This window comes from Oncorhynchus mykiss, chromosome 2, assembly GCF_057628025.1.
Source record: "Oncorhynchus mykiss isolate SJ-2025 chromosome 2, ASM5762802v1, whole genome shotgun sequence".
Classification (NCBI taxonomy): Eukaryota; Metazoa; Chordata; class Actinopteri; order Salmoniformes; family Salmonidae; genus Oncorhynchus; species Oncorhynchus mykiss.
In genome coordinates this window covers 43,581,100-43,606,424 of record NC_143023.1, presented here as the reverse complement: position 1 = coordinate 43,606,424, position 25,325 = coordinate 43,581,100, and the positions used below count along the sequence as shown (strand labels likewise).

At 42.6% G+C, this 25,325-nt stretch overlaps 1 protein-coding gene and 1 pseudogene across 4 annotated transcripts in view; one reads left to right on the top strand and one right to left on the bottom strand.

Annotated features, from left to right (window-relative positions):
• The window catches only part of LOC110490335 (receptor-type tyrosine-protein phosphatase U), a 322,183-nt gene that overhangs the window by 157,093 nt on the left and 139,765 nt on the right, over window positions 1-25,325 (top strand). For all 4 annotated transcript variants that reach the window (XM_021563683.3, XM_021563669.3, XM_090200408.1 and 1 more), the window contains exons 5-6: window positions 7,177-7,292; window positions 18,116-18,290. In XM_021563683.3, the coding sequence (XP_021419358.3) occupies window positions 7,177-7,292; window positions 18,116-18,290 (291 nt within the window). The remainder of the gene's footprint in view (window positions 1-7,176; window positions 7,293-18,115; window positions 18,291-25,325) is intronic.
• On the bottom strand, window positions 2,784-3,695 carry LOC149985112 (uncharacterized; annotated as a pseudogene).

The following is a 25,325-nucleotide window of genomic DNA, read 5'->3' as shown; positions in this document are numbered from 1 at the left end:
AACCTGGTCCAGTAAGGCTTGCTTTAGCTGGAATAAGGCCTGTCTGCATTCAGCTGTCCAGTCGGCAGCCATCAACTGCGCTTCTTTTTCCAAAAATAAGCCTTTTGTCCAGTTGTCAAGCCAAAGAGAGGCTTTGCGATGGTCGAGCAACCTTCAATGAACTGCTGGTAATACACCAACACGCCCAAGACATTCATTTCTTCTGAGATGGAATGTTAGGGACATATTCCATCAGATCAGCTTCTGTTACTCCTGTAATGGCCCTCACCTTCTCAGGGTTTGTAGCTACACCATCCGCACTAATGATATACCCCAGAAACTTCACAGTCCTCTGCATAAAGTGACACTTTTTTTGCACCAACTTCAGGTTGTGAGCCTTGAGATGCTCAAAAACCATTTCCAGGCGCTGTATAGCCACATCTTCAGTGGACGCATAGACCAAGACATCGTCAAGGTAACACAGCAGGCTAAGAAAATTCGGACCCCCAAAGATGTTTAGCATTGTCCTCATAAAGGTTGCAGGACTATTACATAACAGGTGGCATACGGTTGTATTCATACAATCCAAATGGCGATGTAAAAGCTGTGAATCTCTGGTCATACTCATGCACTTCCACATTGTAGTAGCCAGAGGTAAGGTCCATTGTCGAGAAAAAGGCATTTCCACCTAAAGCAGCCAGCGCGTCAGCCTGTTGAGTAAACGAAAATCAGTACAGTCTCAGGTCTCCAGACTGCTTCCAGACAAGGACAAGGTGTGAGGCAAACTCACTACTAGACTTCTTTATGATATCACGTTCTTCCATCTCATTCAATGCTTGTTTGAGCTTCTCATAATGATTTGGCGAAAGGCATCGGTAGGGCATCCGAAAGGGTTTCTCAGCACTCAGTTGAATGCGATGAAGATATCTGGTAGCTTTTCCACAATCCAACTTGTGCCTGGAAAAAATGGACTGGTACTCAGCTATGAGCTGGATGAGTTTCTTCTTGCCAGCAGGAGTCATGTGACAGGAGTCAATGTCAGTATCAGTCACACCTAAGTCACGTAAGACCCCAGGACTGCTTGAACTGTCAGGTCCGTCAGTATTGTGAAGTCAGATGGAACCGTCATCAGTCAGAATAAAGTAATCTTGGCAGTCAGTGAGTATGTTAGCTGTTCTCTGCACTTGCGGCTGAAAAGCTGCTGCAGCTCAGATACTCCCAAAGGCCTCGTCTTCAACCCACCACAACCAACCAAGACTACCTCTGTAGGAATCAATGATGGACTTTTCAACACTCCTGCATGCAACAATTCAGGTAAGACCCTAGAGCTCAAGGTACAAGCCATGGACCAACTGTCAAGCAGAGTTCTCACTTCCACTTCTCCTATTAACACCTTGGCATAGAATAAATCATCATACGAGGAAAGTCTCTGTGTGTTCTGCATTATGATACTTTTCTCAGTCTCCATTTCATCACACACACTTTTATATACAGACTCCAAATCAACAGCTCTCACCGATGGGAACTCTACAAAAGGCCCAACACTCTCCCTTTCTACATGCAGTCCTACTAGTTTTCCGGCAGCTGAGCAGTGATTACTGTAGGGACTCCACCAGCTGTGCTCAGAGCTGCGGCCTTGAGGCACTGGGAGTGTGCGTGGCCAGCTGCATGGCAGAGGTGATTGGCCCTGCAGTGAAAGTAAGTATTGTGTCCTGCATGCCCACATACTTCACATGGCCCATTAGACCTCAATTAGCTCCTATTCCCTTTTTGGAACTGACAGTTAGACTGTTGTGGCCCCTGCTCCAGCACATGCTCCAGCATTGCAAGGATACATTCCAATGGCTTAGCTGAGCCCTGAATAGCCTGGGCTGAGGAAGGCAACACATTAGGTGATTCCATGTAGGGCCTCACAGCAGGCATGTTGAGTGGCATGACAGCACCAACTTCCTGCTTCATTGTTGCGATGGCTGAGGTCACCTTAGAAAAGTGAGAGTACCTCCGCTCCCTCCTGTATTCATCCAACCTCTCATGGACATCTGCAGCGGTCCACTGCTGTAATGGTGTGCACGTTTCAGCATTAGGGCAATGTCTGATGAACATGACTGTGAGCTCACGAGATGGGTCTTCAACACTTTTCTTCTGTCTCCTTAGATAATCTTCAGCAACCTCCATAGCCCTGTTTAGTCTGAGTCAGTAGTCGAATGGTTGTTCATCAGTCAGAGGTAATATGGCATAATAGTCAGCGAGGGGCATACTTGAAAAGCAGTGTCACTAAAATGTTGTTTCATTATGTCAAAGATGGGACTTGGGCCTTTAAATAAACAACAGAGAGATTGCTGCGTATGCCCATTTTAACAACATCGTGGGCCCATCCCATAATCCTACCCATAACCTAATCTGCTTGGTCCATCACAGACACGCCCCTCTTACGCATGTAAACCCTGACCATTTCCTCCCACTGTGCACTTTCAGAGTCAACCCCCCTAAAGTACACCGGCTCCCTATCAGACTTCAATACCAGGTTCAGGCCCGACACATCCATACCGTTAGAGCTGCGTGCATTCCCCATAACATTCCCCAAAATCAAAAGTAACAGTCAGTATCTGGTGTGGCCACCAGCTGCATTAAGTACCGCAGTGCATCTCCTCTTCATGGACTGCACCAGATTTGCCAGTTCATGCTGTGAGACTCTTCTACCAAGGAACCAGCAAGTTCCCAGACATTTCTGGGGGAAATGGCCCTAGGCCTCACCCTCCGATCCAACAGGTCCCAGACGTGCTCAATGGGATAGAGATCCGGGCTCTTCGCTGCCCATGGCAGAACACTGACATTCCTGTCTTGCAGGAAATCACGCACAGAACGAGCAGTATGGCTGGTGGCATTGTCATACCGGAGGGTCATGTCAGTATGAGCCTGCAGGGAGGGTGGAGGATGTCTTCCCTGTAATGCACAGCGTTGAGATTGCCTGCAATGACAACAAGCTCTGTTCGATGATGCTGTGACACACCGCCTCAGAACAAGACGGACCCTCCACCTCCAAATCGATCCCGCTCCAAAGTAAAGGCCTCGGTGTAACGCTCATTCCTTCGACAGTAAACGCATATCCGACCATCCCCCCTGGTGAGACCAAACCACAACCCGTCAGCGAAGAGCACTTTTTGCCAGTCCTGTCTGGTCCAGTCATGGTAGGTTTGTGCCCATAGGCAACGTTTTTGCTGGTGATGTCTAGTGAGGACCTGCCTTACAACAGGCCTACAAGCCCTTAGTCCAGCCTCTCTCAGCCTATTGTGGACAGTCTGAGCACTGATGGAGGGATTGTGCGTTCCTGCTGTAACTCGGGCAATTGTTGTTGCCATCCTGTACCTGTCCCGCAGGTGTGGTGTTCGGATGTACATATCCTGTACAGGTGTTGTTACACGTGGTCTGCCACTGTGAGGACGATCAGTTGTCCATCCTGTCTTCCTGTAACGCTGTCTTAGGCGTCTCACAGTACGGACATTGCAATTTATTGCCCTGGCCACATCTGCAGTCCTCATGCCTCCTTGCAGCATGCCTAAGGCACGTTCACGCAGATGAGCAGGGACCCTGGACATCTTTCTTTTGGTGTTTTTCAGAGTCAGTAGTAAGGCCTCTTTAGTGTCCTTAGTTTTCATAACTGTGACCTAAATTGCGTACCATCTGTAATCTGTTAGTGTCTTACTGACCGTTCCACATGTGCATGTTCATGAGTTGTTTATGGTTTGCCATAAACTGCACCAGCAACGTCTTATTTGATTCTCGAACAACAAACACGGTGATGTTCTGAGATGGAAATCCAGCGAACGATGATCTGATCCAGGAGAACGGTCATGGCACTACTATAACAGTACTCTTCTTGCGTTGTGTACAATCAAATCATCGACACAAACTCCAACTTGTGGCACTAGTCATGGAGATTTATTCTGACAGAAACAGCACAAAATTGCATGTCATTTAATGCAAGGCTCACCATCCAACTCTGCACTCATGCACGCTGGTTTGGTGCTTGTTCACTGGGACGATTCTAACTGAAACATCCTCCCTCGTTAGCAAGCCACGCAATACAGCCAATAAGATGCCATGTTGAGTTGGTGAAGGCAAGACAAAAGTAAAACCAAAAACCCTTTGGCTTAACAATGAAGTGGCAAGGGGAGTCACCAATATAACCCTGTTACTCAAGGACAACACACAGGTCCATCATCTTTCCATAGTATGATTTTTTGTGTGCAAATGAACTCAAGCTTACAGACAACGTCAAATGTGATATAGCGAAGCACCTGAGTGAGTTGGGTGCGCAATTATGCAGGTACTTTCCCGAAGCGGATAACACAAACAACTGGATTCGTTATCCCTTTCATGCCCTGCCTCTAGTCCATCTCTGAACAAGAGAGCCTCATTGAAATTGCAACAAGCGGTTCTGTGAAAATGTAATTTAATTTCTGGATTGGGCTGTGCTCAGAGTATCCTGCCTTGGCAAATCTCGCTGTTAAGACACTAACGCCCTTTGCAACCACGTACTTACAGTATGTGAGAGTGTATTCTCAGCCCTCACTAGCATGAAAACTAAATACAGGCACAGTCTGTGTGTGGAAAATGATTTAAGACTGAAACTCTCCAATACAACCCAACATTGCAGCGTTATGTGTATCCTTTCAAGCACAGCCTTCTCGTTAACCTGTGGTGAGTTATTCACAATTTTCGATGAACAAATAAGGTTTTATATGTAAGATGATTAAAAAAGAGAATGATTAATTATTATTATATTATTATTTGTGCCCTGGTCCTATAAGAACTCTTTGTCACTTCCTACGAGCCGGGTTGTGACAAAAACTCACACTCATTCTTATGTTTAAGAAATGTACCGTATAGTGTGTGTGTGTGGCAGGCTTACAATGATGGCAAAAAACAACATTTGAGAGTGCGCTGACCCTGGTGCTAGAGGGGGTACGCAGTTGGAGGTTGAATGTTTGAAGGGGTACGGGACTATAAAAAGTTTGGGAACCACTTCTCTAGGAGAAGACCCGTGGTGGTTTGTTCACTCTGTGGTTTTTCACTGTGTGCACAGTGTATCTTGGATACCACAGGCTTAGTGTGCTGTAAGTCCTAGAGGAGTAGAACATTCCTGGGAAAAGCAGTAACGACAGTGGCTAACACGCCTGAGCTTAAACCCTGGACAAAGCTTCTCTCTCCCTGTGACATGTTTGCCCCCCTACATACTGTACTGCTGGTCAAAAGTGATCTCTCAAAGAGAGAGAGAAAAAAGAAAGTACACGAGAGAAATATACATTTGGGTGAATTTGTCAGCTATGCTATTCTAACCCTAGCCTTGCCCCAAACTGCCGCTCTTATGGGTCAGAATATAATGATGTGATTACGTGGGGAAGGTCTCCAAGGATTCTCTGCGTGGATCGTTCAGGGGACTGTTCAGCTGCTCGATGACGCACTTCTCCGGCGCACCTCTCTGATCGTCCTCCCGATGTCAGTGTCCTTTTGGCTTAGGAGTCTGTTCCCTCACCCTTGCTCTGGAAGGTGTCTTCTGAGGACAAACAGCTCTGTAGCTCAGAGCTCACAGCGTTGGAATGAAACAGTGTAGATACCACGATTCGATGAGAGATGGAGGCTAGGTGGTTCGACTTGAATTCACCCGCTTAGACACAGCTATTCATCCGTAGCTTGGGTAGAAAAATATTTCTTTGTCTTCAAACTTGCGTTGCGTTTTGACTTTTTAGACCTTGGCTGCAGCTTGGGTCACGTAGTCTTCTCTGTAAATTCTTTACTCACAGGTTTTATACTCTTGGGTCAGAAGTGGGCGTAACCGCCTTTAGGGCAATTCTCTGGGCGTAGCAAGTTAAGAGCAAGGTCTAGGTTTTTCTCAAATCCAATTCTGGACAACTAACTTAACATTTCATCTTTACCAAAACATTCCCTTTGATTTGGACATTTTCCACACAACGTACAATGTATAAACATCAAACATATACTAGGAAAACTCTTCACGTTACAATGTTTTCGTAATAACGTCACCTTTAATAACAAAACAAAAATTACATACATTTTCATATTCCATCTATCGTCATGACCACCATTGTGGCTGACTAAAACCATTGTTCTAAAGTCCCTTTATTTAATGTTTAATGTTCTGAGGCTGGTTCTCCATAGTAACAGGACAAAGGAATTTGTCTGTGGCCTGAGATTTACCAGGGGTGTGAGGGGTCATAAAACCCCCACATCTTCAGACCCCTAGATCTCTCCTCCTCTGTTGGGGTTGAGAGATAATCTGTAGGGTTGTGGTCTCCTGTAACCTGAACTGATCAGGACAGTCATGACATCAGCAACAATGTTCTTGAGCCTGATTTCTCTGGGGTCTGGTGATCTGGCTAAAGGATGTTCACCTAACTTCCATTGATGCCCGTGTTATGACGTATCGCCACGGTGAAAGGTTGTTGAGAATATTAGCCACCAGCAATTAATTTCTAGGTTGTGTATTGGATGACTTCTCTTTATGGGTTTATTGTAGGACAATAAAGGGAGAGAACAAGCAATATGTCAATGAGTCCTTCTCCAAACAGCGGTGATATCCTTCATGGGAGAAAATTAGTCTCTGATTCTTATCTAAATAACTATAAAAGTTTGAATTACGTTGTTGTATAATGTGAAAAGCTGTTCTTTCACAGTCACACACATCTCACACTGGTAAGGAAGCTGAACAACGTCTGATTTATGAAAATTTACTGCAGCTCTTTAGAAATCACGAAATGTAGTATTTTATTTTTATTTAACTAGGCAAGTCAGTTAAGACAAATTCTTATTTTACAATGACAGCCTACCCCGGCCAAACTCTCCCCTAACCAGGACTATGCTGGGCCAATTGTGAGCTGCCCTATGGGACTCCTGATCACAGCTGGTTGTGATACAGCCCGGGATAGAACCAGGGTCTGTATTGACGCCTCTAGCACTGAAATGCAGTGCCTCAGACCGCTGCGCCACTCGGGAGCCTTAGTATAGCTGCAAATCCCTCGAAATGAAGAACATGAGCGTTTTGCCACACATAACTTTGTAAAACGTATTTTAAATAAAAGCATTTATTTTGTTGGTCTGGGTGGCTGGCATTGTGATTGGCTGTCTGTCATGGCACAGCAGTCCTTTGATTTCTACTCTCTCATTCTGTTCCTACAGATAAGGCGCCCCACTTCTCCCGGCTGGGGGATGAGGAGGTCAACGTTGGGCAGAATGCCACCTTCCAGTGTGTGGCATCGGGCCGGGCATCGGAAGCTGAGAGGTTCCTACTGGAGGTCAGTGGGGATTTGGAGGGCACATCTGTAGTATTTATTTTCTTTCAAACACTTTTCTTTCAAACACTGAGAGTTTGATTGAGCCTGTCTGGAGTGCCAAAAGTGCACTTTTGCGTTCATTTTCAACTATTACATTAGTTCTATTGAGCCAGGCAAGCTCGATCAAGCGCAGCTGAAGTATTTCAAAGAAACCAAATATTATTTGAATGCAGGTCTCTTTGGGAATACCAGCACTTTTGAGTTCTACTTGAAGTGTGTTTGTGGTCACACCATTAAAGAGGGAAACTTGAAACGATGGGTGAGTGTCTTTGAATTACAGTTGAAGTCGAAAGTTTGCATACACTTCGGTTGGAGCCATTAAAACTCGTTTTTCAACCACTCCACAAATTTCAGACTATAGTATTGGCAAGTCGTTTAGGACATCTACTTTGTGCATGATACAAGTAATTTTTCTAACAATTGTTTACAGACAGATTATTTCACTTATAATTCACTGTATCACAATTTCAATGGGTCAGAAGTTTACATACACTAAGTTGACTGTGCCTTTAAACAGCTTGGAAAATTCCAGAAAATTATGTTATGGCTTTAGAAGCTTCTGATCGGCTAATTTACATCATTTGAGTCAATTGGAGGTGTACCTGTGGATGTATTTCAAGGCCTACCTTCAAACTCAGTGCTTCTTTGCTTGACATCATTGGAAAATCTAAATAAATCAGCCAAGACCTCAGCATTTTTTTATTGACCTCCACAAGTCTGGTTCATCCTTGGGAGCTATTTACAAATGCCTGAAGGTACCATGTTCATCTGTACAAACAATAGTACGTAAGTATAAACACCATGGGACATGTAGCCATCATACTGCTCAGAAAGAAGAGTGTTCTGTCTCCTAGAGATGAATGTACTTTGGTGCGAAAAGTGCAAATCAATCTCAGAACAACAGCAAAGGACATTGTGAAGATGCTGGAGGAAACAGGTACAAAATGATCTTCATCCACAGTAAAAAGTCCTATATCGACATAACCTGAAAGGCCGCTCAGCAAGGAAGAAGCAACTGCTCCAAAACCACAATAAAAAAGCCGGACTATGGTTTGCAACTGCATATGGGGACATACTTTTTGGAGAAATGTCCTCTGAACTGTTTGGCAATAATGACCATCATTATGTTTGGAGGAAAAAGGGGAGGCTTGCAAGCCGAAGAACACTGTCCCAACCTTGAAGAACGGGGGTGGCAGCATCATGTTGTGGGGGTGCTTTGCTGCAGGAGGGACTGGTGCACTTCACAAAATAGATGGCATCATAAGGTAGGAAAACTATGTGAATATATTGAAGCAACATCTCAAGACATCAGTCAGGAAGTTAAAGCTTGGTTGCAAATGGGTCTTCCAAATAGACAATGACAGCAAGCATGCTTCCAAAGTTGTGGCAAAATGACTTAAGGACAACGAAGTCAAGGTATTGGAGTGGACATCACAAAGCCCTGACCTCAATCAGTTACACCAGCTCTGTCAGGAGGATTGGGCCAAAATTCACCCAACTTATTGTGGGAAGCTTGTGGAAGGCTACCCAAAATGTTTGACCCAAGTTAAACAATTTAAAGGCAATGCTACCAAATACTAATTGAGTGTATGTAAACGTACCCACTGGGAATGTGAATAAATAAATAAAAGCTGATATAAATAATTCTCAATACTATTATTCTGACATTTCACATTCTTAAAATAAAGTGGTGATCCTAACTGACCTAAAACAGGGAATCTTTACTTGGATTAAATGTCAGGAATTGTGAAAAACTGAGTTTAAATGTACTTGACTAGGGTGTATGTAAACTTCTGACTTCAACTGTATAAGCATGCTTGTGTTAGTATTCAAATTCAGCAGAGCATTGGGGAGAGTTTTAATGCTACGCTCCAGCCTTGAAGACTCTCCAGCCCAGCACCTTTGAAAATCCAGTTTGCTCATGAAATCACAGTGCTCTGCTTTCTTCACAGCCTTCTTCCTTTATCCAAATAGAGGGCTCTGTTTTTAATATCCCTTTTTCCCACTTGTATGCTTTATTCATGCAAATTCCATCCCTCTGAAGGTCAGGAAGGCCACTGCAGTGTATGTCTGAGTGAATAACATGCATTGGTTTTAAAAATCTCACATATGAAGGCCTGATGGAAGGTTTCAAAGAGAATTGTGATAGTCTTTTGTTTTACAGCCTCTGTCTCTCACAGCAATTACCACACATCCACGACTCTTACCACCACCTCTTACAGTATGTGTTACTTACACCATGCAAGCCTTGAGACACAGTGCACATCATCATCTTCAACTTTGAGACCCTGTCCTTCCTTCAACGTTCAAAAACTCTAACATCCAAGTGAGAATGATATCAGACAAACCATTTTGTCACATCACAAGGACATATTCCTCCAGTAGGGAGCTGTCATGATGGCACTAACATTCGCAATAACAAAAGTCCTCAAGGCTCTTCGAAGCCTGCCTTCCCCAGCATGAGGAGATACATGTCTGTGTGTCACGGCTACCATTTTAGATGAGGTTGCTTCCCCTTCATGTTGTTTTGTTGTTTTCGTTTGATTGTTGCATCTGCTGTGAGCACCAGCTGCGACCTAGTCTCACCATGCCAACTCCTGCCAGACTAAACAGATAATTTTGATTAGTTTTCTTAGTAATTCGCTCCACCCTGATTGTTTACATACTCCTTCTCAGGCTTATTTGATTAACCTGATTTCCCTAATATCCTTTAGTGGAGGCAGAAAAAACTAAACAGATAAAAGAAGTAAGTCATGGGCAGTGGCCACTGAAGTCTATGATTGAGGGTTTGGTTTGGTATGACCACCAGACCAGACTGGTTGTCACTGCTTGACCCTCATCAGAGTTTGTTTACTTGTGACAGCTGGGGCTTGTGTGGTCTGCGACTTTCGTGAGCAAACATGTCCACCGTGGCTTTGGACAGCACAAATACTTTTTATTTTACCTTTATTTAACTAGGCAAGTCAGTTAGAACAAATTGTTATTTACAATGATGGACAACGCTGGGCCAATTGTACACCGCCCTATGGGACTCCCAATCACGGCCGGATGTGATGCTGCCTGGATTCGAACCAGGTGCTGCAGTGACGCCTCTTGCACTGAGATGCAGTGTCTCAGACCACTCTAGAACCCCACATGATGAGTTATCAAAACACAGAGAAGGGGCCTAGCTCAACCTACTTGCTTCCCAGAGGACCCCGGGCCTACGTGCTCTCTGAGACTGATTCTGTTTACTCAACAGCTGTTTTTCAATTAAAAAGAAAGAGAGAGAGGAATGTGTTGATAGGCAAGCCTGCTATTTCAAACACTGGGAAAGGCCTTGGCCTAAACGTTAGCTTATTTTTAGGCTCAAGGTTGCCTGTTATTGAGACTGTAGGCTTGAAGGATACTTGTGGTGATAATGGAATACAACATTGTGAGAAATGCCTTGGAGGGTTCAGTGGGATACCTCCTTTCATTCAACAACATCTCTACTGCAGCTTTCTTTCCCAGCACCGGTAATCTCTTTTGTTTTTGTTATTTTTTCTCATGCGCCCACTCTACATTTGTCATGCCCACTCCTTCTCCGTGATATATTCTGGCTTTGAAGAGCACTGGTGTCAGAGTCATTTTCTCTGTTTCGTTTCCTTTTGCCCTGTACCAAAACATGAAAGCTTACACCCTGCTATTCATCTGCAATACTCCACATTAGAGTGGCTAAAGGGTGAAATATTAAGCCCATCAGGAATGCACTTATAGTGCTGGGTGGTGATAACATCCTATATTGCTACAGTATGGACACAAAAGAGGACTGACTACCGGCGCCTGCACTGAATTAACTAATGGCCCTGATAACCAACATTGCTTTCATAGTCATTATTATCTTGACAAGATTTAATTTGTTTGTATTAAAGGTTCCTGATTGTCATTGTACATGTTTAAGTCAGAGGGATGACCCCTGCCATTTTAATTGCGTGCTGCTGGACAATCATCCTTTTTAATCACTCAACTTAAATGGCCTGGATAGCAATAATTGAAACATATTAGGTTATTATGTTGTTAGCTGAGTGTCATGGCTCCACCAAGGGAACAATAATCTTACTATGCAGCCTGCCTCAAATATTGCACTCCGTTTAGCTGGTTTAAGAAGATGTTGTGGATGAACAAATGTTGTGGATGTTGTTTCAAAGCCCAGCACAAAGAAATGGACAGCACTTTTAAGGTGAGGATTAATTCAAAACACCCATACGCATATTAGAGCTTATGTGTAAGCATAGGCCTATATACACTGAGTATACCAACCATTAGGAACTTGGGCATGAACTCTACAAGGTGTCGAAAGCATTCCACAGGAATGCTGGATCATGTTGACTCCAATGTTTCCCACAGTTGTGTCAAGCTGGCTGGATGTCCTTTGGGTGGTGGACCATTCTTGATACACACGGGAAACTGTTGAGCTTGAAAGCCCAGAAGCATTGCAGCTCTTTACACAAACCAGTGAGCCTGGCACCTACTACCATACTCTGTTCAAAGGCACTTAAATATTTTGTCTTGCCCATTCATTCACCCTCTGAATAGCACACATACACAATTGATGTCTCAATTGTCTCAAGGCTTAAAAATCTTTCTTTAACCTGTCTCCTCCCCTTCATCTATACTGATTGAATTGGATTTAACAAGTGACATCTATAAGAGATCATAGCTTTCACCTGAATTCATCTGGTCAGTATATGTCATGGAACGAACAATGTTTTATAGACTTAGTGTATGAGCCCAATCCCCCCCCAAAAAGCCTGAATTAAAATAATGATTGTGTCATTATACAATACATCTCCTAATAGCCTATTGCATATTACGCACGGCAGAAAAACATACTTGGTCTAGCCGATACACCAAAATTAAACAAATTCTAGTAATCGCCTTTGAGTGTGGACTGTATTATTATGCATACTGGATGGACTGGTTACCTTATGCTACGCTCTAAACGTTCTATCCATGAGTCTGAGAGAGAATATAATATAGGCCAAGGCAATGCTGTTGGTTCATTGATTGTGCAGGGGGGCTTACAAAGTTAACCTACAATTATAGTGAATTTATATTTGATTTTGAATAGCCTAGAATTAGGGAATTTTTTAAATATTTTTTATAATTAATAGGCTGACACATTACCTTTAGCTACAGAATATCGCACCACTGTGCATTTCCATCTCCTCTTTCTCCTTTCTAGAGTGGTCAGAGAGAGGTGCTGTCAAGAATGTAATACAATATGTATTGTTGTGAAAACATGTTCCCGACCAGATTTCACTTGGTTACACAAATTAAGCACTGTCTGGTTGCAGGAACAGGGTTGGATGGAATATCACCTGTTGCGCAGAAAGGCTGCATGCTCCTCAATCGGTGCATGGAGTGAAATAAGTGTTGTTATACTGAACAAAAATCTAAATTAACAATTTCAAAGATTTTACTGAGCTACAGTTCATATAAGGAAATCTGGCAATTTAAATAAATAAATTAGGCCCTAATCTCTGGATTTCACATGACTGGGAATACAAATATGCATCGGTTGGCCACAGATACCTTAAAAAAGGTAGGGGCGTGGATCAGAAAACCAGTCAGTATCTTAAATGACCACCATTTGCCTCATGAGGCACAACACATCTCCTTCGCATAGAGTTGATCAGTCGGTTGATTGTGACCTGTGGAATGTTGTCCCACTCCTGTTCAATGGCTGTGCGAAGTTGCTTGATATTGGTGGGAACTAGAACACACTGTCGTACATGTCGATCCAGAGCATACCCAAACATGCTCAATGGGTGACATGTCTTGTGAGTATGCAGACCATGGAAGAACTTGAACATTTTCAGTTTCCAGGAATTGCGTACAGATCCTTGTGACATGGGGCCGTGTAATATCATGCTGAAACATGAGGTGATGGCGGAGGATGAATGGCACGACAATGGGACTAAGGATCTCATCACGGTATCTCTGTGCATTCAAATTGCCATAGATAAGATAAAATTGTGTTCGTTGTGCATGGCTTATGTTCGTTGTCCATAGCTTAACCCCATCGCCACCATGGGGCACTCTGTTCACAATGTTGACATCAGCAAACTGCTCTGCCAAACACGCTGTCTGCCATTTGCTCGGTACAGTTGAATCCATGAAGAGCACACTTCTCGATTAGTCGATTACGATGCTGAACAGCAGTCAGGTCAAGATCCTGAGGGCGATGAGCATGCAGATGAGCTTCCCTGAGACGGTTTCTGACAGTTTGTGTAGAAATTCAGATGTGGATGTCCTGGGCTGGCGTGGTTACACGTGGTCTGCGGTTGTTAGGCTAGTTGGACTTAATTCCAAATTCTCTAAAACAACAATAAGCCACCTCGGCTTATGGTAGAGAAATCAACGTTAAATTCTCTGGCAACAGCTCTGGTGGAAATTCCTGCTGTCAGCATGCCAATTGCTTGTTCCCTCAACCTGAGACATCTCTGGCATGTTTTGTTGTGTGACAAAACTGTCGGAACTAGAAGCATAAGCATTTTGCTACACTCGCATTAACTTCTCTGGGATATGTGGGACGGTAGCGTCCCACCTCGCCAACAGCAAGTGAAATTGCAGGGTGCCAAATTCAAAACAACTGAAATCCCATAATTAAAATTCCTCGAACATAGAAGTATTTTACACCATTGTAAAGATAAACTTCTTGTAAATCCAGCCACAGTCTCCAATTTCAAATAGGCTTTACGGCGAAAGCACACCAAATGATTATGTTAGGTCAGCACCTAGTCACAGAAAACCATACATCCATTTTCCAGCCAAGGAGAGGGCTCACAAAAATCAGAAATAGCGATTAAATTAATCACTAACCTTTGATGATCTTCATTAGATGGCACTCACAGGACTTCATGTTACACAATAAATGTGTGTTTTGTTCGATAAAGTTAATCTTTATTTCCAAAAACCTCATTTGAAATTGGTGTGTTATGATCAGAAATGCATTGTCTCAAACAAACATCCGGTGAAAGTGCAGAGAGCCACATCAAATTACAGAAATGTGTTATACATGGAAATATAGATGAACTTCTCCTTAATGCAACCGCTGTGTCAGATTTCAAAATGGCTTTACGGCGAAAGCACACCTTGTTAGGTCAGCGCTAGTCACAGAAAAACATCCAGCCATTTTCCAAAGAAGGAGAGGTGTCACGAAAGTCAGAAATAGCGTTATAAATATTCACTTACCTTTGATGACCTTGATCGGAATGCACAGGAACAGGAGCACCTCATGAAGATGGATTAATGGGCTGTGAACACACTAACAACAAGTGGCTATTTGGACATAAATGATGGACTTTATGGAACAAATCAGTCATTTATTGTCGAACTGGGATTCCTGGGAGTGGATTCTGATGAAGATCATCAAAGGTAAGTGAATATTTATAATGTTATTTCTAACTTCTGTTGACTCCAACATGGCTGATATTTCTTTGGCTGGATTGGGCTCTGAGCGCCGTACTCAGATTATGCTTTTTCCGTAAAGTGTTTTTGAAATCTGACACAGCGGTTGCATTAAGGAGAAGTCTATCTTTAATTCTGTGAATAACACTTGTATCTTTTATCAATGTTTATTATGAATATTTCTGTGAAATGATGTGGCTATCTACAAAATCACTGGATGTTTTGGATTCAAAACATTACTGCACGTAACGCGCCAATGTTAACTGAGATTTTTGGATATAAATATGCACATTACCGAACAAAACATGCATGTATGTATTGAGTAACATGATGTCCTATGAGTGTCATCTGATGAAGATCATCAGGTTAGTGATTAATTTAATCTATATTTCTGCTTTTGTGACTCCTATCTTTGCTGAAAAAATGGCTGTGTGTTTTGGTGACTTTGCTCTGACCTAACATAATCATATATTGTGCTTTCGCTGTAAAGCCTTTTTGAAATCGGACACAGTGGGTAGATTAACAAGATGTTTATCTTTCCTTTGCTGTATTGGACTTGTTAATGTGTGAAAGTTACATATTTTTAAAAAATCTTTTAGAATTTCGTGCGCTGCCTTTTCAGCGGAACACCTGCGCTAGAAAGGTTAATGTGTTCAGAGGGTCCCTGGTTCGAGCCCAGGTTGGGGCAAGGAGAGGGACGGAAGCATTAATGTTACATTGGATCACTCAGTTGGGCTCTGCCCAGCTGCTGGGGTGGCTGTGGAGGAGGTGGTCAAAGAGCAGTGAGTGTAACCGGTGTGAAATGGCTAGTTAGTTAGTTAGTGGTGTGTGCTAGTAGTGTTTCAATTGGTGATATCACTTGCTCTGAGACCTTGAAGTAGTTTTTTTTTGTGGAGCGATAGTGGTTCATCCTTTAAAAGTTGCAATGTACTGCAGCGCAGCTTGCATGGTGCTGCAAAATTCAATGGCAGGTTATTTAAGTGTCAGCCATAATAACTATTAAATCTAGTTTGTGCTAGTTTGACCACCAGCGGGGATATTTGAGAAACATTTGGTAGCCTTCAATAGTGACTGTACTCAAGAGTTTAAAACCTTTTTTTGTAAGAACATCGTATATGGAACTGATTTTAAGAAATGTTGCTTAATTAATTTGATTAATATTATGGTGTTTCTATACCAAGAAAAATGAAAAACTCTCTGGAAAATATTTAGCTGTATAACGTGATGGTCGGGAGTAGGCTACAGTACTGGGCTATTTAGCTAAATTATCCCCGTGTCATACGGACACGTGGGAGACTGGGGTTTGTTTCCCTGATTGGGAGGAAGGAGTAGGCTGTAGATAAATAAGAAGTTGTAACTGACTTGGCTAGTTAAACAAAGGTTACACTAACAGCATAACATTATTCACCCTAATTGTATAATTGTAGTCAAGCCAACACCCAAATGGAGATTCAGTGAAGATAAAAATCTCATTGACTTATCAAGACCAGTCCCCATGCTTGTCTCAGAGCAGTGCAAAATGGTGCTAAAATAGTTGTAGGTAACTGCTTCTAACTTCAATATGCTCTTTAAATAAATAAGAACTAAACCACTTTTAACAACACATTACTCAACACTAGTGAGACTCATGTCGCCTACGGTAGGCCTACAGTATATTGAAAAATATTTATTTCAATGATGTGACCACCAATAATTACATATGGGTCTCCCAGTGGCAGCCGACATGGGTAGTGAACTTGCATCTGTAGCATCTCATTTTGCACTGTTATGCAGCATCTTAGATCGCTGCGCCAATCAGGAGGGCTATTATAATACTGTAAATGGTGTCCAGGTCAGGATAACCAAAACAATTCTTTATTAAAGACGATCAGAAAGAATGTTGGTCCTTGTTTATTAGGATCCAAAGCCATGAATGAGTGAGTCCCTCAGCTTTATGTAGGTGCCGGGCTATATGACTGTGCCATCTACTTGATAATATATACCAATATTTTGGAGGTTACTTTGTTTAAAAAAAAAAAACTAAGTGAGCAATTGTAATCTGAATAAAGGCCAAAATAATATTTGTAAAGGCCAAAATATTTATTTCTGTTTTTAGAGGGAGAGAAACGCTGGGCCAATTGTGTGCCGCCCTATGGGACTCCCAATCACGGTCGGAAGTGATACATAATAATAATAATTTTTGTTGTATTATTTGTTTTTGTTTTTTTCTGGTGGATTAAACTAAAATTGCAACCGATCACGGACGGTTTTGATACAGTCAACCTAACTAAGAAATACATTTGACGATATAACTCTCCCCCTACCCTCCTTCTAGGCAAGTCTATTGTCCAGCTACCTGCTAATAGCCATAATGGTGCTGAACAATGTGACATTGTGTGTTTGAAAGAGTATTTTCCAGTAAGCAACAATTTGTTTACCTGCATTAGTCAACTTAGTTCCAATATTTCTGCAATTCAGTAATTCCCATAGTAATTCATTATGGATACATAAACATCTGCATTTTGAAAGAGTATTTTTTTAATCATTTTTTATCATCATTTTATTAACAAAATCATAAAGATGCTGATGAAGAAATACAATACTGTACAGTGTATGCTTTATCCAACATTTTGCAGTTGCATGAGGTCGCCCACACAGAGCTTTATGTAGGTGCCGAGGCTTTATGACTGTGCAATCAACTTGATTATTTAGCAGACATCACCTGCTGATATTCAGCCAACACATATATTTTAAGAATATCATGGAATATAATTGAACATTTTAGTTTCTCCATGCTTGTCTCAGAGGTGGTGGAGTTCCAGAGCTCACAGGTGTCCCTGGCATGGACTGTGACTTGGATTGTGAGATATCATTCCAGAGCTCACAGGTGTCCCTGGCATGGACTGTGACTTGGATTGTGAGATCTCATTCCTCGCTCTATTCAACGCGTCATTTCTCAACTCTCCGCCAATGTCGTCTGGCTCTGGACCAATGCATTAGCTGTCACCCATATCTCTGCCCTCAGATGATGTTTCTCTTTCTACTGGTCTGTCTTCAATGACTCAATCTCAGTCTTCAAAGTTTGAATCTGATCCATGTGCACCTTCATCAGATGAGCAGAATGGTACCATAGATTACAGTGGCCTATCATAGAAACGGTAGATCAATTAATAATTAAAAGTGACTCCAACACACAAACGCTGCACACACATTTTACGAATCTAGGAAAACTAACTGCTTTCTTGGCAACCATGCGTTCTTTTGGTGCGGCCCATTTTCCAGCCCTTTGTCCACTGATCTCCACAGATGGTTGTCGGCATGTGTTTTTGTGTGCCTGTTTATATTTGACCCATCCTGTTTTCTCTCTCCAGAGGCACAGTGGGGACGTGACATCTACAGCCTTGGTCAAGCACCTGAGTCACCGGCGCTTTGTGGCGTCATTACAGGTGGACAGTGTGCAGTGCAACAACCAGGACCTGTACCGATGTGTCACTCAGTCCTCCAGGGGCTCTGGGGTCTCCAACTTCGCTGAACTCATCGTCAAAGGTAAATGCGCCCGCCGTCAGTCAGTGGGACGAGGCTAGGATCTCTCAATATGCTGTACTGTAGATCTATGAACCAAGGGTGAACTGAATAAAACTGATTTAGTCATGTTAATTTGTGTTAGCAAAAGCAGTAAAATTAACATTAATCAATTTACACGTCAAACACACTTGTCAGCTGTGGCATAATTTAATCAACACATGGAAGTGCTTGTTTGATATTATCATGATATTATCACCAGGTATTCCCAAACAGCGGCATGCGCAATGCCATCGGGGGTAGCCTCGATTCACTGCCAAAACTAAAATTAAATCTAGTTAAATAACAACACAATGTCAAATCCAGGTGGCCTAGTCAAATAATTAACGTCAAATCACATCAACCGTTACTCCATCACGGGAATTCAATTTACGTATGTAGCCAAACGTAGCTGCTGCTCATTCCGTTTGCTTGAAATTGGATAAAAAAGTAAGGCCCGCTGGTAGAAAAAAGTAAGTAGAGCTGGTAGAGACACACACCAGCTCTACTTGAAGTACTGCTACTACCAGCAGTACTACTCCTGCACCTGTCGATGACACATTGTTCTCCTTCCACGAGCACATCCATTGCTAGCATCAGTAATTCTACATTCGTTGTTTGCCCAGCTAGCATGGACACTGACAGTTGTGAATCTGATGCAGCCGAAGAGCTACTGCCCCCTTACCCGGGAAAGCACCGAACAACAGACAGGGATGTTGGACCATCGAAGAGGCGCAAATATAAGAACTACATTGATTTGGGGTTCACTTATATTGGGAGTATTGCATTTCCTCATCCACAGTGTGTTATATGTGCAAAAATACTATCTCACAACTCAATGAAGCCTTCACTCTTACACAGCCATTTAGAAACAAAACATGCAATTTGAAAAATATGCCACGGAAGTTTTTTGAGCGAGAATTAAGATTTTCGAGTAGTAAGACATGTATAAAAGAAACAGATACCATTCATAAAAAAGGGCTAGAAGCATTTTATATGGTGAGCTACCTAGTGGCTAGGACAGGCAAGCCCCATATTATTGTGGAGGACTTTATTCTTCCTGCTGCCGCGGATATGGCTGGGACAATGCTTGGGGAAAAGGCCAAAAGAACGAAACAGACAATGCCTTCATCAAACAACACTTTTTCACGATGCATCAGTGACATGTCAGGAGATGTTTTGAAAGAATTACTGCTTCACAAACAAGCCAGTGAATACTATGCCTTACAGCTGGATGAGTCAACAGACGTGGTGGACCTGGCACAACTCCTGGTATATGTCCGTTACATTTATGGGGGTCAATTAAGGAAGACAAGTACTTGACAGCTTTGTGACATCAAATAGATTTTGGTGGTAAAGATGTGCTGGTATATGTACTGCCCTTGGCGCAAAAGCCATGACAGGGAGACATAGTGGAGTTGTACCGCGCGTGCAAGCAGTTGCTCCCGATGGAGTTTGGGTACACTGCAGCATCCACCGAGAGGCTCTTGCTGCCAAGGGAATGCCTGACAGCTTGAAAGACATTTTGGACACGACAGTGAAAATGGTTAACTTTGTTAAAACAAGGCCCCTGAACTCACGTGTACAGTGGCTTGCGAAAGTATTCACCACCCTTGGCATTTTTCCTATTTTGGGGCCTTTACAACCTGGAATTAAAATTGATGTTTTTGGCTGGTTTGTATCATTTGATTTACACAACATGCCTACCACTTTGAAGATTCAAAATATTTTTTATTATCAAACAAGCAAGAAATGAGACAGAAAACTTGAGCATGCATAACTATTCACCCTCCACCTCCCCCCCACCCTCTCCCCAAAGTCAATACTTTGTAGAGCCATCTTTTAACAGCAATTACAGCTGCAAGTCTCTTGGGGTATGTCTCTAAGCTTTGCACATCTAACCACTGGGAGTTTTGCCCATTCTTCAAGGCAAAACTTCTCCAGTTCAAGTTGGATGGGTTCCGCTGGTGTACGGCAGCCTTTAAGTCGTACCACAGATTCTCAATTGGATGGAGGTCTGGGCTTTGACTAAGCCATTCCAAGACATTTAAATGTTTCCCCATAAACATATAGATGTTTATGTTGCTTTAGCAGTATGCTTAGGGTCATTGTCCTGCTGGAAGGTGAATCGCCGTCCCAGTCTCAAATCTCTGGAAGACTAAAACAGGTTTCCCTCAAGAATTTCCCTGTATTTAGCACCATCCATCATTCCTTCAATTCTGACCAGTTTCCCAGTCCCTGCTGAAGAAAAACATCCCAACAGCATGATGCTGCCACCACCATGCTTCACTTTGGGGATGTACTGTATTTCCAGGGTGATGAAAAGTGTTGGTTTTGCGCCAGACATAACGTTTATCTTGATTGCCATAAAGCTCAATTTTAGTCTCATCTGACCAGAGTACCTTCTTCCATATGTTTGGGGAGTCTCCCACATGCCTTTTGGCGAACACTTTAAGCAATGACTTTTTTCTGGCCACTCATCTGTAAAGCCCAGCTCTGTCGAGTGTACGGCTTAAAGTGGTCCCATGGACAGATACTCCAATCTCCCCTGTGTTGCTTTGCAGCTCCTTCAGGGTTATCTTTGGTATCTTTGTTGCCTCTCTGATTAATGATGGATTTAATGGTGCTCTGTGGGATGTTCAAAGTTTCTGATATTTTTTTTATAACCCAACCCTGATCTGTACTTCACAACTTTGTCCCTGACCTGTTTGGAGAGCTCCTTGGTCTTCATGGTGCCGCTTACTTGGTGGTGCCGCTTGCTTGGTGGTGCCTCTTGCTTAGTGGTGTTGCAGACTCTGGGACCTTTCAGAACAGGTGTATGTATACTGAGATCATGTGACAGATCATGTGACACTTAGATTGAACACAGGTGGACTTTATTTAACAAATTATGTGACTTCTGAAGGTAATTGGTTGCAGCAGATCTTATTTAGGGGCTTCATAGCAAAGGAGGTGAATACATATGCACGCACCATTATCTTTTTATTTTAACATTTTTGAGTCAATATTTTTTTTTTCATTTCACCAATTTGGACTATTTTGTGTAAGGCAATTACATGAATTACAAATAAAAATCAATTTAAATTACAGGTTGTGCAGGGCTGTATTTTCTGCACTATGCAATGATATGGGCAGCGACCATGTATCAATTTTACAACATACAGAAGTGCGCTGGTTATCAAGAGACAAGTTATTGACAATTTTTTTTAAATGAGAGACGAGCTTAAAGTTTTCTTTACTGACCATTTTCGCTTGTCTCACCGTTTGCATGATGACGAGTTTCTCACACGACTGGGTCATGTTTTTTCTCGCCTGAATGATCTGAATCTAGGATTCAATGTGCGGAACAAAATGATTAAGTTGGAGCTCTTTTCTGTCTACATTAACAAGGACAACGCATAGGTCTTTCCATCATTGTATTATTTTTTTGTCTGCAAATTAACTCAAGCTTACGGACAATGTCAACTGTGAGATAGTGAAGCACCTGAGTGAGTTACGCAGGTACTTTCCTGAAACAGACCACACAAACAACTGGATTCGTTATCCCTTTCATGCCCTGCTTCTGGTCCACTTACCGATATCTGAACAAGAGAGCTTCATTGAAATTGCAACAAGCCGTTCTGCAAAGATTGAATCTAATCAGAAGCCACTGCCAGATTTCTGGATTTGGCTGCACTCAGAGTATTCTGCCTTGGAAAATCTCGCTGTTAAGACACTGATGGCCTGTGCAACCATGTACCTATGTGAAAGTGTATTCTCGGCCCTCACTAGCATGAAATGCAACAGTAATGAATATTGCTAGTTATATAATCCTTGGGAAAGTACAGTAAGAGAGTATTGTTGATGTGAGATGATATATATATTACATAAATATATAGTACTATAGACTGTCTCCCTGTGCTTCCAGAGGCTTGTGAGGCTTGCATACTTGCCTGCATTGTGTACATGCTCTGTGGAAGCATCCATGGGATGAGGCAGGAATAGACATGAGAGCCCTCTGAGAGGACAGTCAAATCAAATCAAATTGTATTTGTCACATACACATGGTTAGTAGATGTTAATGCGAGTGTAGCGAAATGCTTGTCCTTCTAGTTCCGACAATGCAGTAATAACCAACGAGTAATCTAACCTAACAATTTCACAACAGCTACCTAATACACACAAGTGTAAAGGGATGAAGAATATGTACATAAAGATATATGAATGAGTGATGGTACAGAACGGCATAAGCAAGATGCAGTAGATGGTTTTGAGTACAGCATATACAGCGGGACAAAAAAGTATTTAGTCAGCTACCAATTGTGCAAGTTTTCCCACTTAAAAAGATGAGAGAGGCCTGTAATTTTCATCATAGGTACACTTCAACTATGACAGACAAAATTAGAAAAAAAAATCCAGAAAATCACATTGTAGGATTTCTTAATGAATTTATTTGCAAATTATGATGGAAAATAAGTATTTGGTCAATAACAAAAGTTTATCTCAATACTTTGTTATATACCCTTTGTTGGCAATGACAGAGGTCAAACGTTTTCTATAAGTTTTCACAAGATTTTCACACACTGTTGCTGGTATTTTGGCCCATTCCTCCATGCAGATCTCCTCTAGAGCAGTGATGTTTTGGGGCTGTTGCTGGGCAACACGGACTTTCAACTCCCTCCAAAGATTTTCTATGGGGTTGAGATCTGGAGACTGGCTAGGCCACTCCAGGACCTTGAAATGCTTCTTACGAAGGCACTCCTTCGTTGCCCGGGCGGTGTGTTTGGGATCATTGTCATGCTGAAAGACCCAGCCACGTTTCATCTTCAATGCCCTTGCTGATGGAAGGAGGTTTTCACTCAAAATCTCATGATACATGGTCGCATTCGTTCTTTCCTTCACACGGATCAGTCGTCCTGGTCCCTTTGCAGAAAAACAGCCCCAAAGCATGTTTTCACCCCCATGCTTCACAGTAGGTATGGTGTTCTTTGGATGCAACTCAGCATTCGTTGTCCTCCAAACACCTCCAAACACGAGTTGAGTTGAGTTTTTACCAAAAAGTTCTATTTTGGTTTCATCTGACATTCTCCCAAGCTTCTTCTGGATCATCCAAATGCTCTCTAGCAAACTTCAGACGGGCCTGGACATGTACTGGCTGAAGCAGGGGGACACGTCTGGCACTGCAAGATTTGAGTCCCTGGCGGCGTAGTGAGTTACTGATGGTAGGCTTTGTTACTTTGGTCCCAGCTCTCTGCAGGTCATTCACTAGGTCCCCCCGTGTGGTTCTGGGATTTTTGCTCACCGTTCTTGTGATCATTTTGACCCGACGGGGTGAGATCTGCATGGAGCCCCAGATCGAGGGAGATTATCAGTGGTCTTGTATGTCTTCCATTTCCTAATATTTGCTCCCACAGTTGATTTCTTCAAACCAAGCTGCTTACCTATTGCAGATTCAGTCTTCCCAGTCTGGTGCAGGTCTACAATTTTGCCATAGTTTATTTTTTTTATTTTTTTATTTTACCTTTATTTAACCAGGCAAGTCAGTTAAGAACAAATTCTTATTTTCAATGACGGCCTGGGAACAGTGGGTTAACTGCCTGTTCAGGGGCAGAACGACAGATTTGTACCTTGTCAGCTCGGGGGTTTGAACTCGCAACCTTCCGGTTACTAGTCCAACGCTCTAACCACTAGGCTACCCTGCCGCCCCTAGTGGAGTTTGGAGTGTGACTGTTTGAGGTTGTGGACAGGTGTCTTTTATACTGATAACAAGTTCAAAACAGGTGCCATTAATTCAGGTAATGAGTGGAGGACAGAGGAGCCTCTTAAAGAAGAAGGTACAGGTCTGTGAGAGCCAGAAATCTTGTTTGTTTGTAGGTGACCAAATACTTATTTTCCACCATAATTTGCAAAAAAATTCATAAAAAATCCTAAAATGTGATTTTATGGATTTTTTTTCTCATTTTGTCTGTCATAGTTGAAGTGTACCTATGATGAAAATTACATGCCTCTCTCATCTTTTTAAGTGGGAGAACACGAAAAGATGCTCGACTATGCATATAATTGACAGCTTTGGAAAGAAAACACTCTGACGTTTCCAAATCTGCAATAGATATTATCTGTAAGTGTCATTTGGACGGTGGCCTCTGAAATGATTTCTGCTTTGGCAACTTGTCCTCGAAATAATGTTGGGTCTCTTCTTTCATCTTGGTGACTTCCTCTGTGAAGCGCTTGCATTTTTTACGGTGCCAGTGGAGGCACACATCGCTCAATTAAGAGAGCTTGTATTCTGAGATCATACACATTCCTCAGACCATATGTGAGTGAACAGCTCGCGGTTATCTGTTATGTTCATGTGTGTCCAATCAGCTGTTTGAACCCTTGATCTGCTAAAAATGTTCAGACCTGGGGGGCTCAAACCGATCCAACACGACTGGTTAGGGACAGACTACTACGTAACCGTCCGAGGGGAACAGACTCTTCCATCGCGACGTCCCCCCTAAGGCCCTTCTGCTAGCCTGCTATCCCCAGCCCGCTAGCTGTCTGAATTGCTGTGTCTCCAGCTCGCCTAGCTACCCACTGGTCCCTATGATCACTCGGCTACGCATACCTCTCTATCATGTCAATATGCCTTGTCCATTGCTGTTTTGGTTAGTGATTATTGTCTTATTTCACTGTAGAGCCTCCAGCCCTGCTCAATATGCCTTAGCTAGCCCTTTTGTTTCACCTCCCACACATGCAGTGACCTCACCTAGTCTAAATGATGTCTCTAGAGACAAAACCTCTCTCATCAGCACTCAATGCCTAGATTTTCCTCGACTGTATTCACATCCTACCATACCTTTGTCTGTACGTTATGCCTTGATTCTATTCTTCAGCGCCCAGAAACCTGCTCCTTTTACTCTCTGTTCCGAACGCACTGGACGACCAGTTCTTATAGCCTTTAGCTGTACCCTTATCCTACTCCTCCTCTGTTCCTCTGGTGATGTAGAGGTTAATCCAGGCCCTGCAGTGCCTAGCTCCACTCCCATTCCCCAGGCGCTC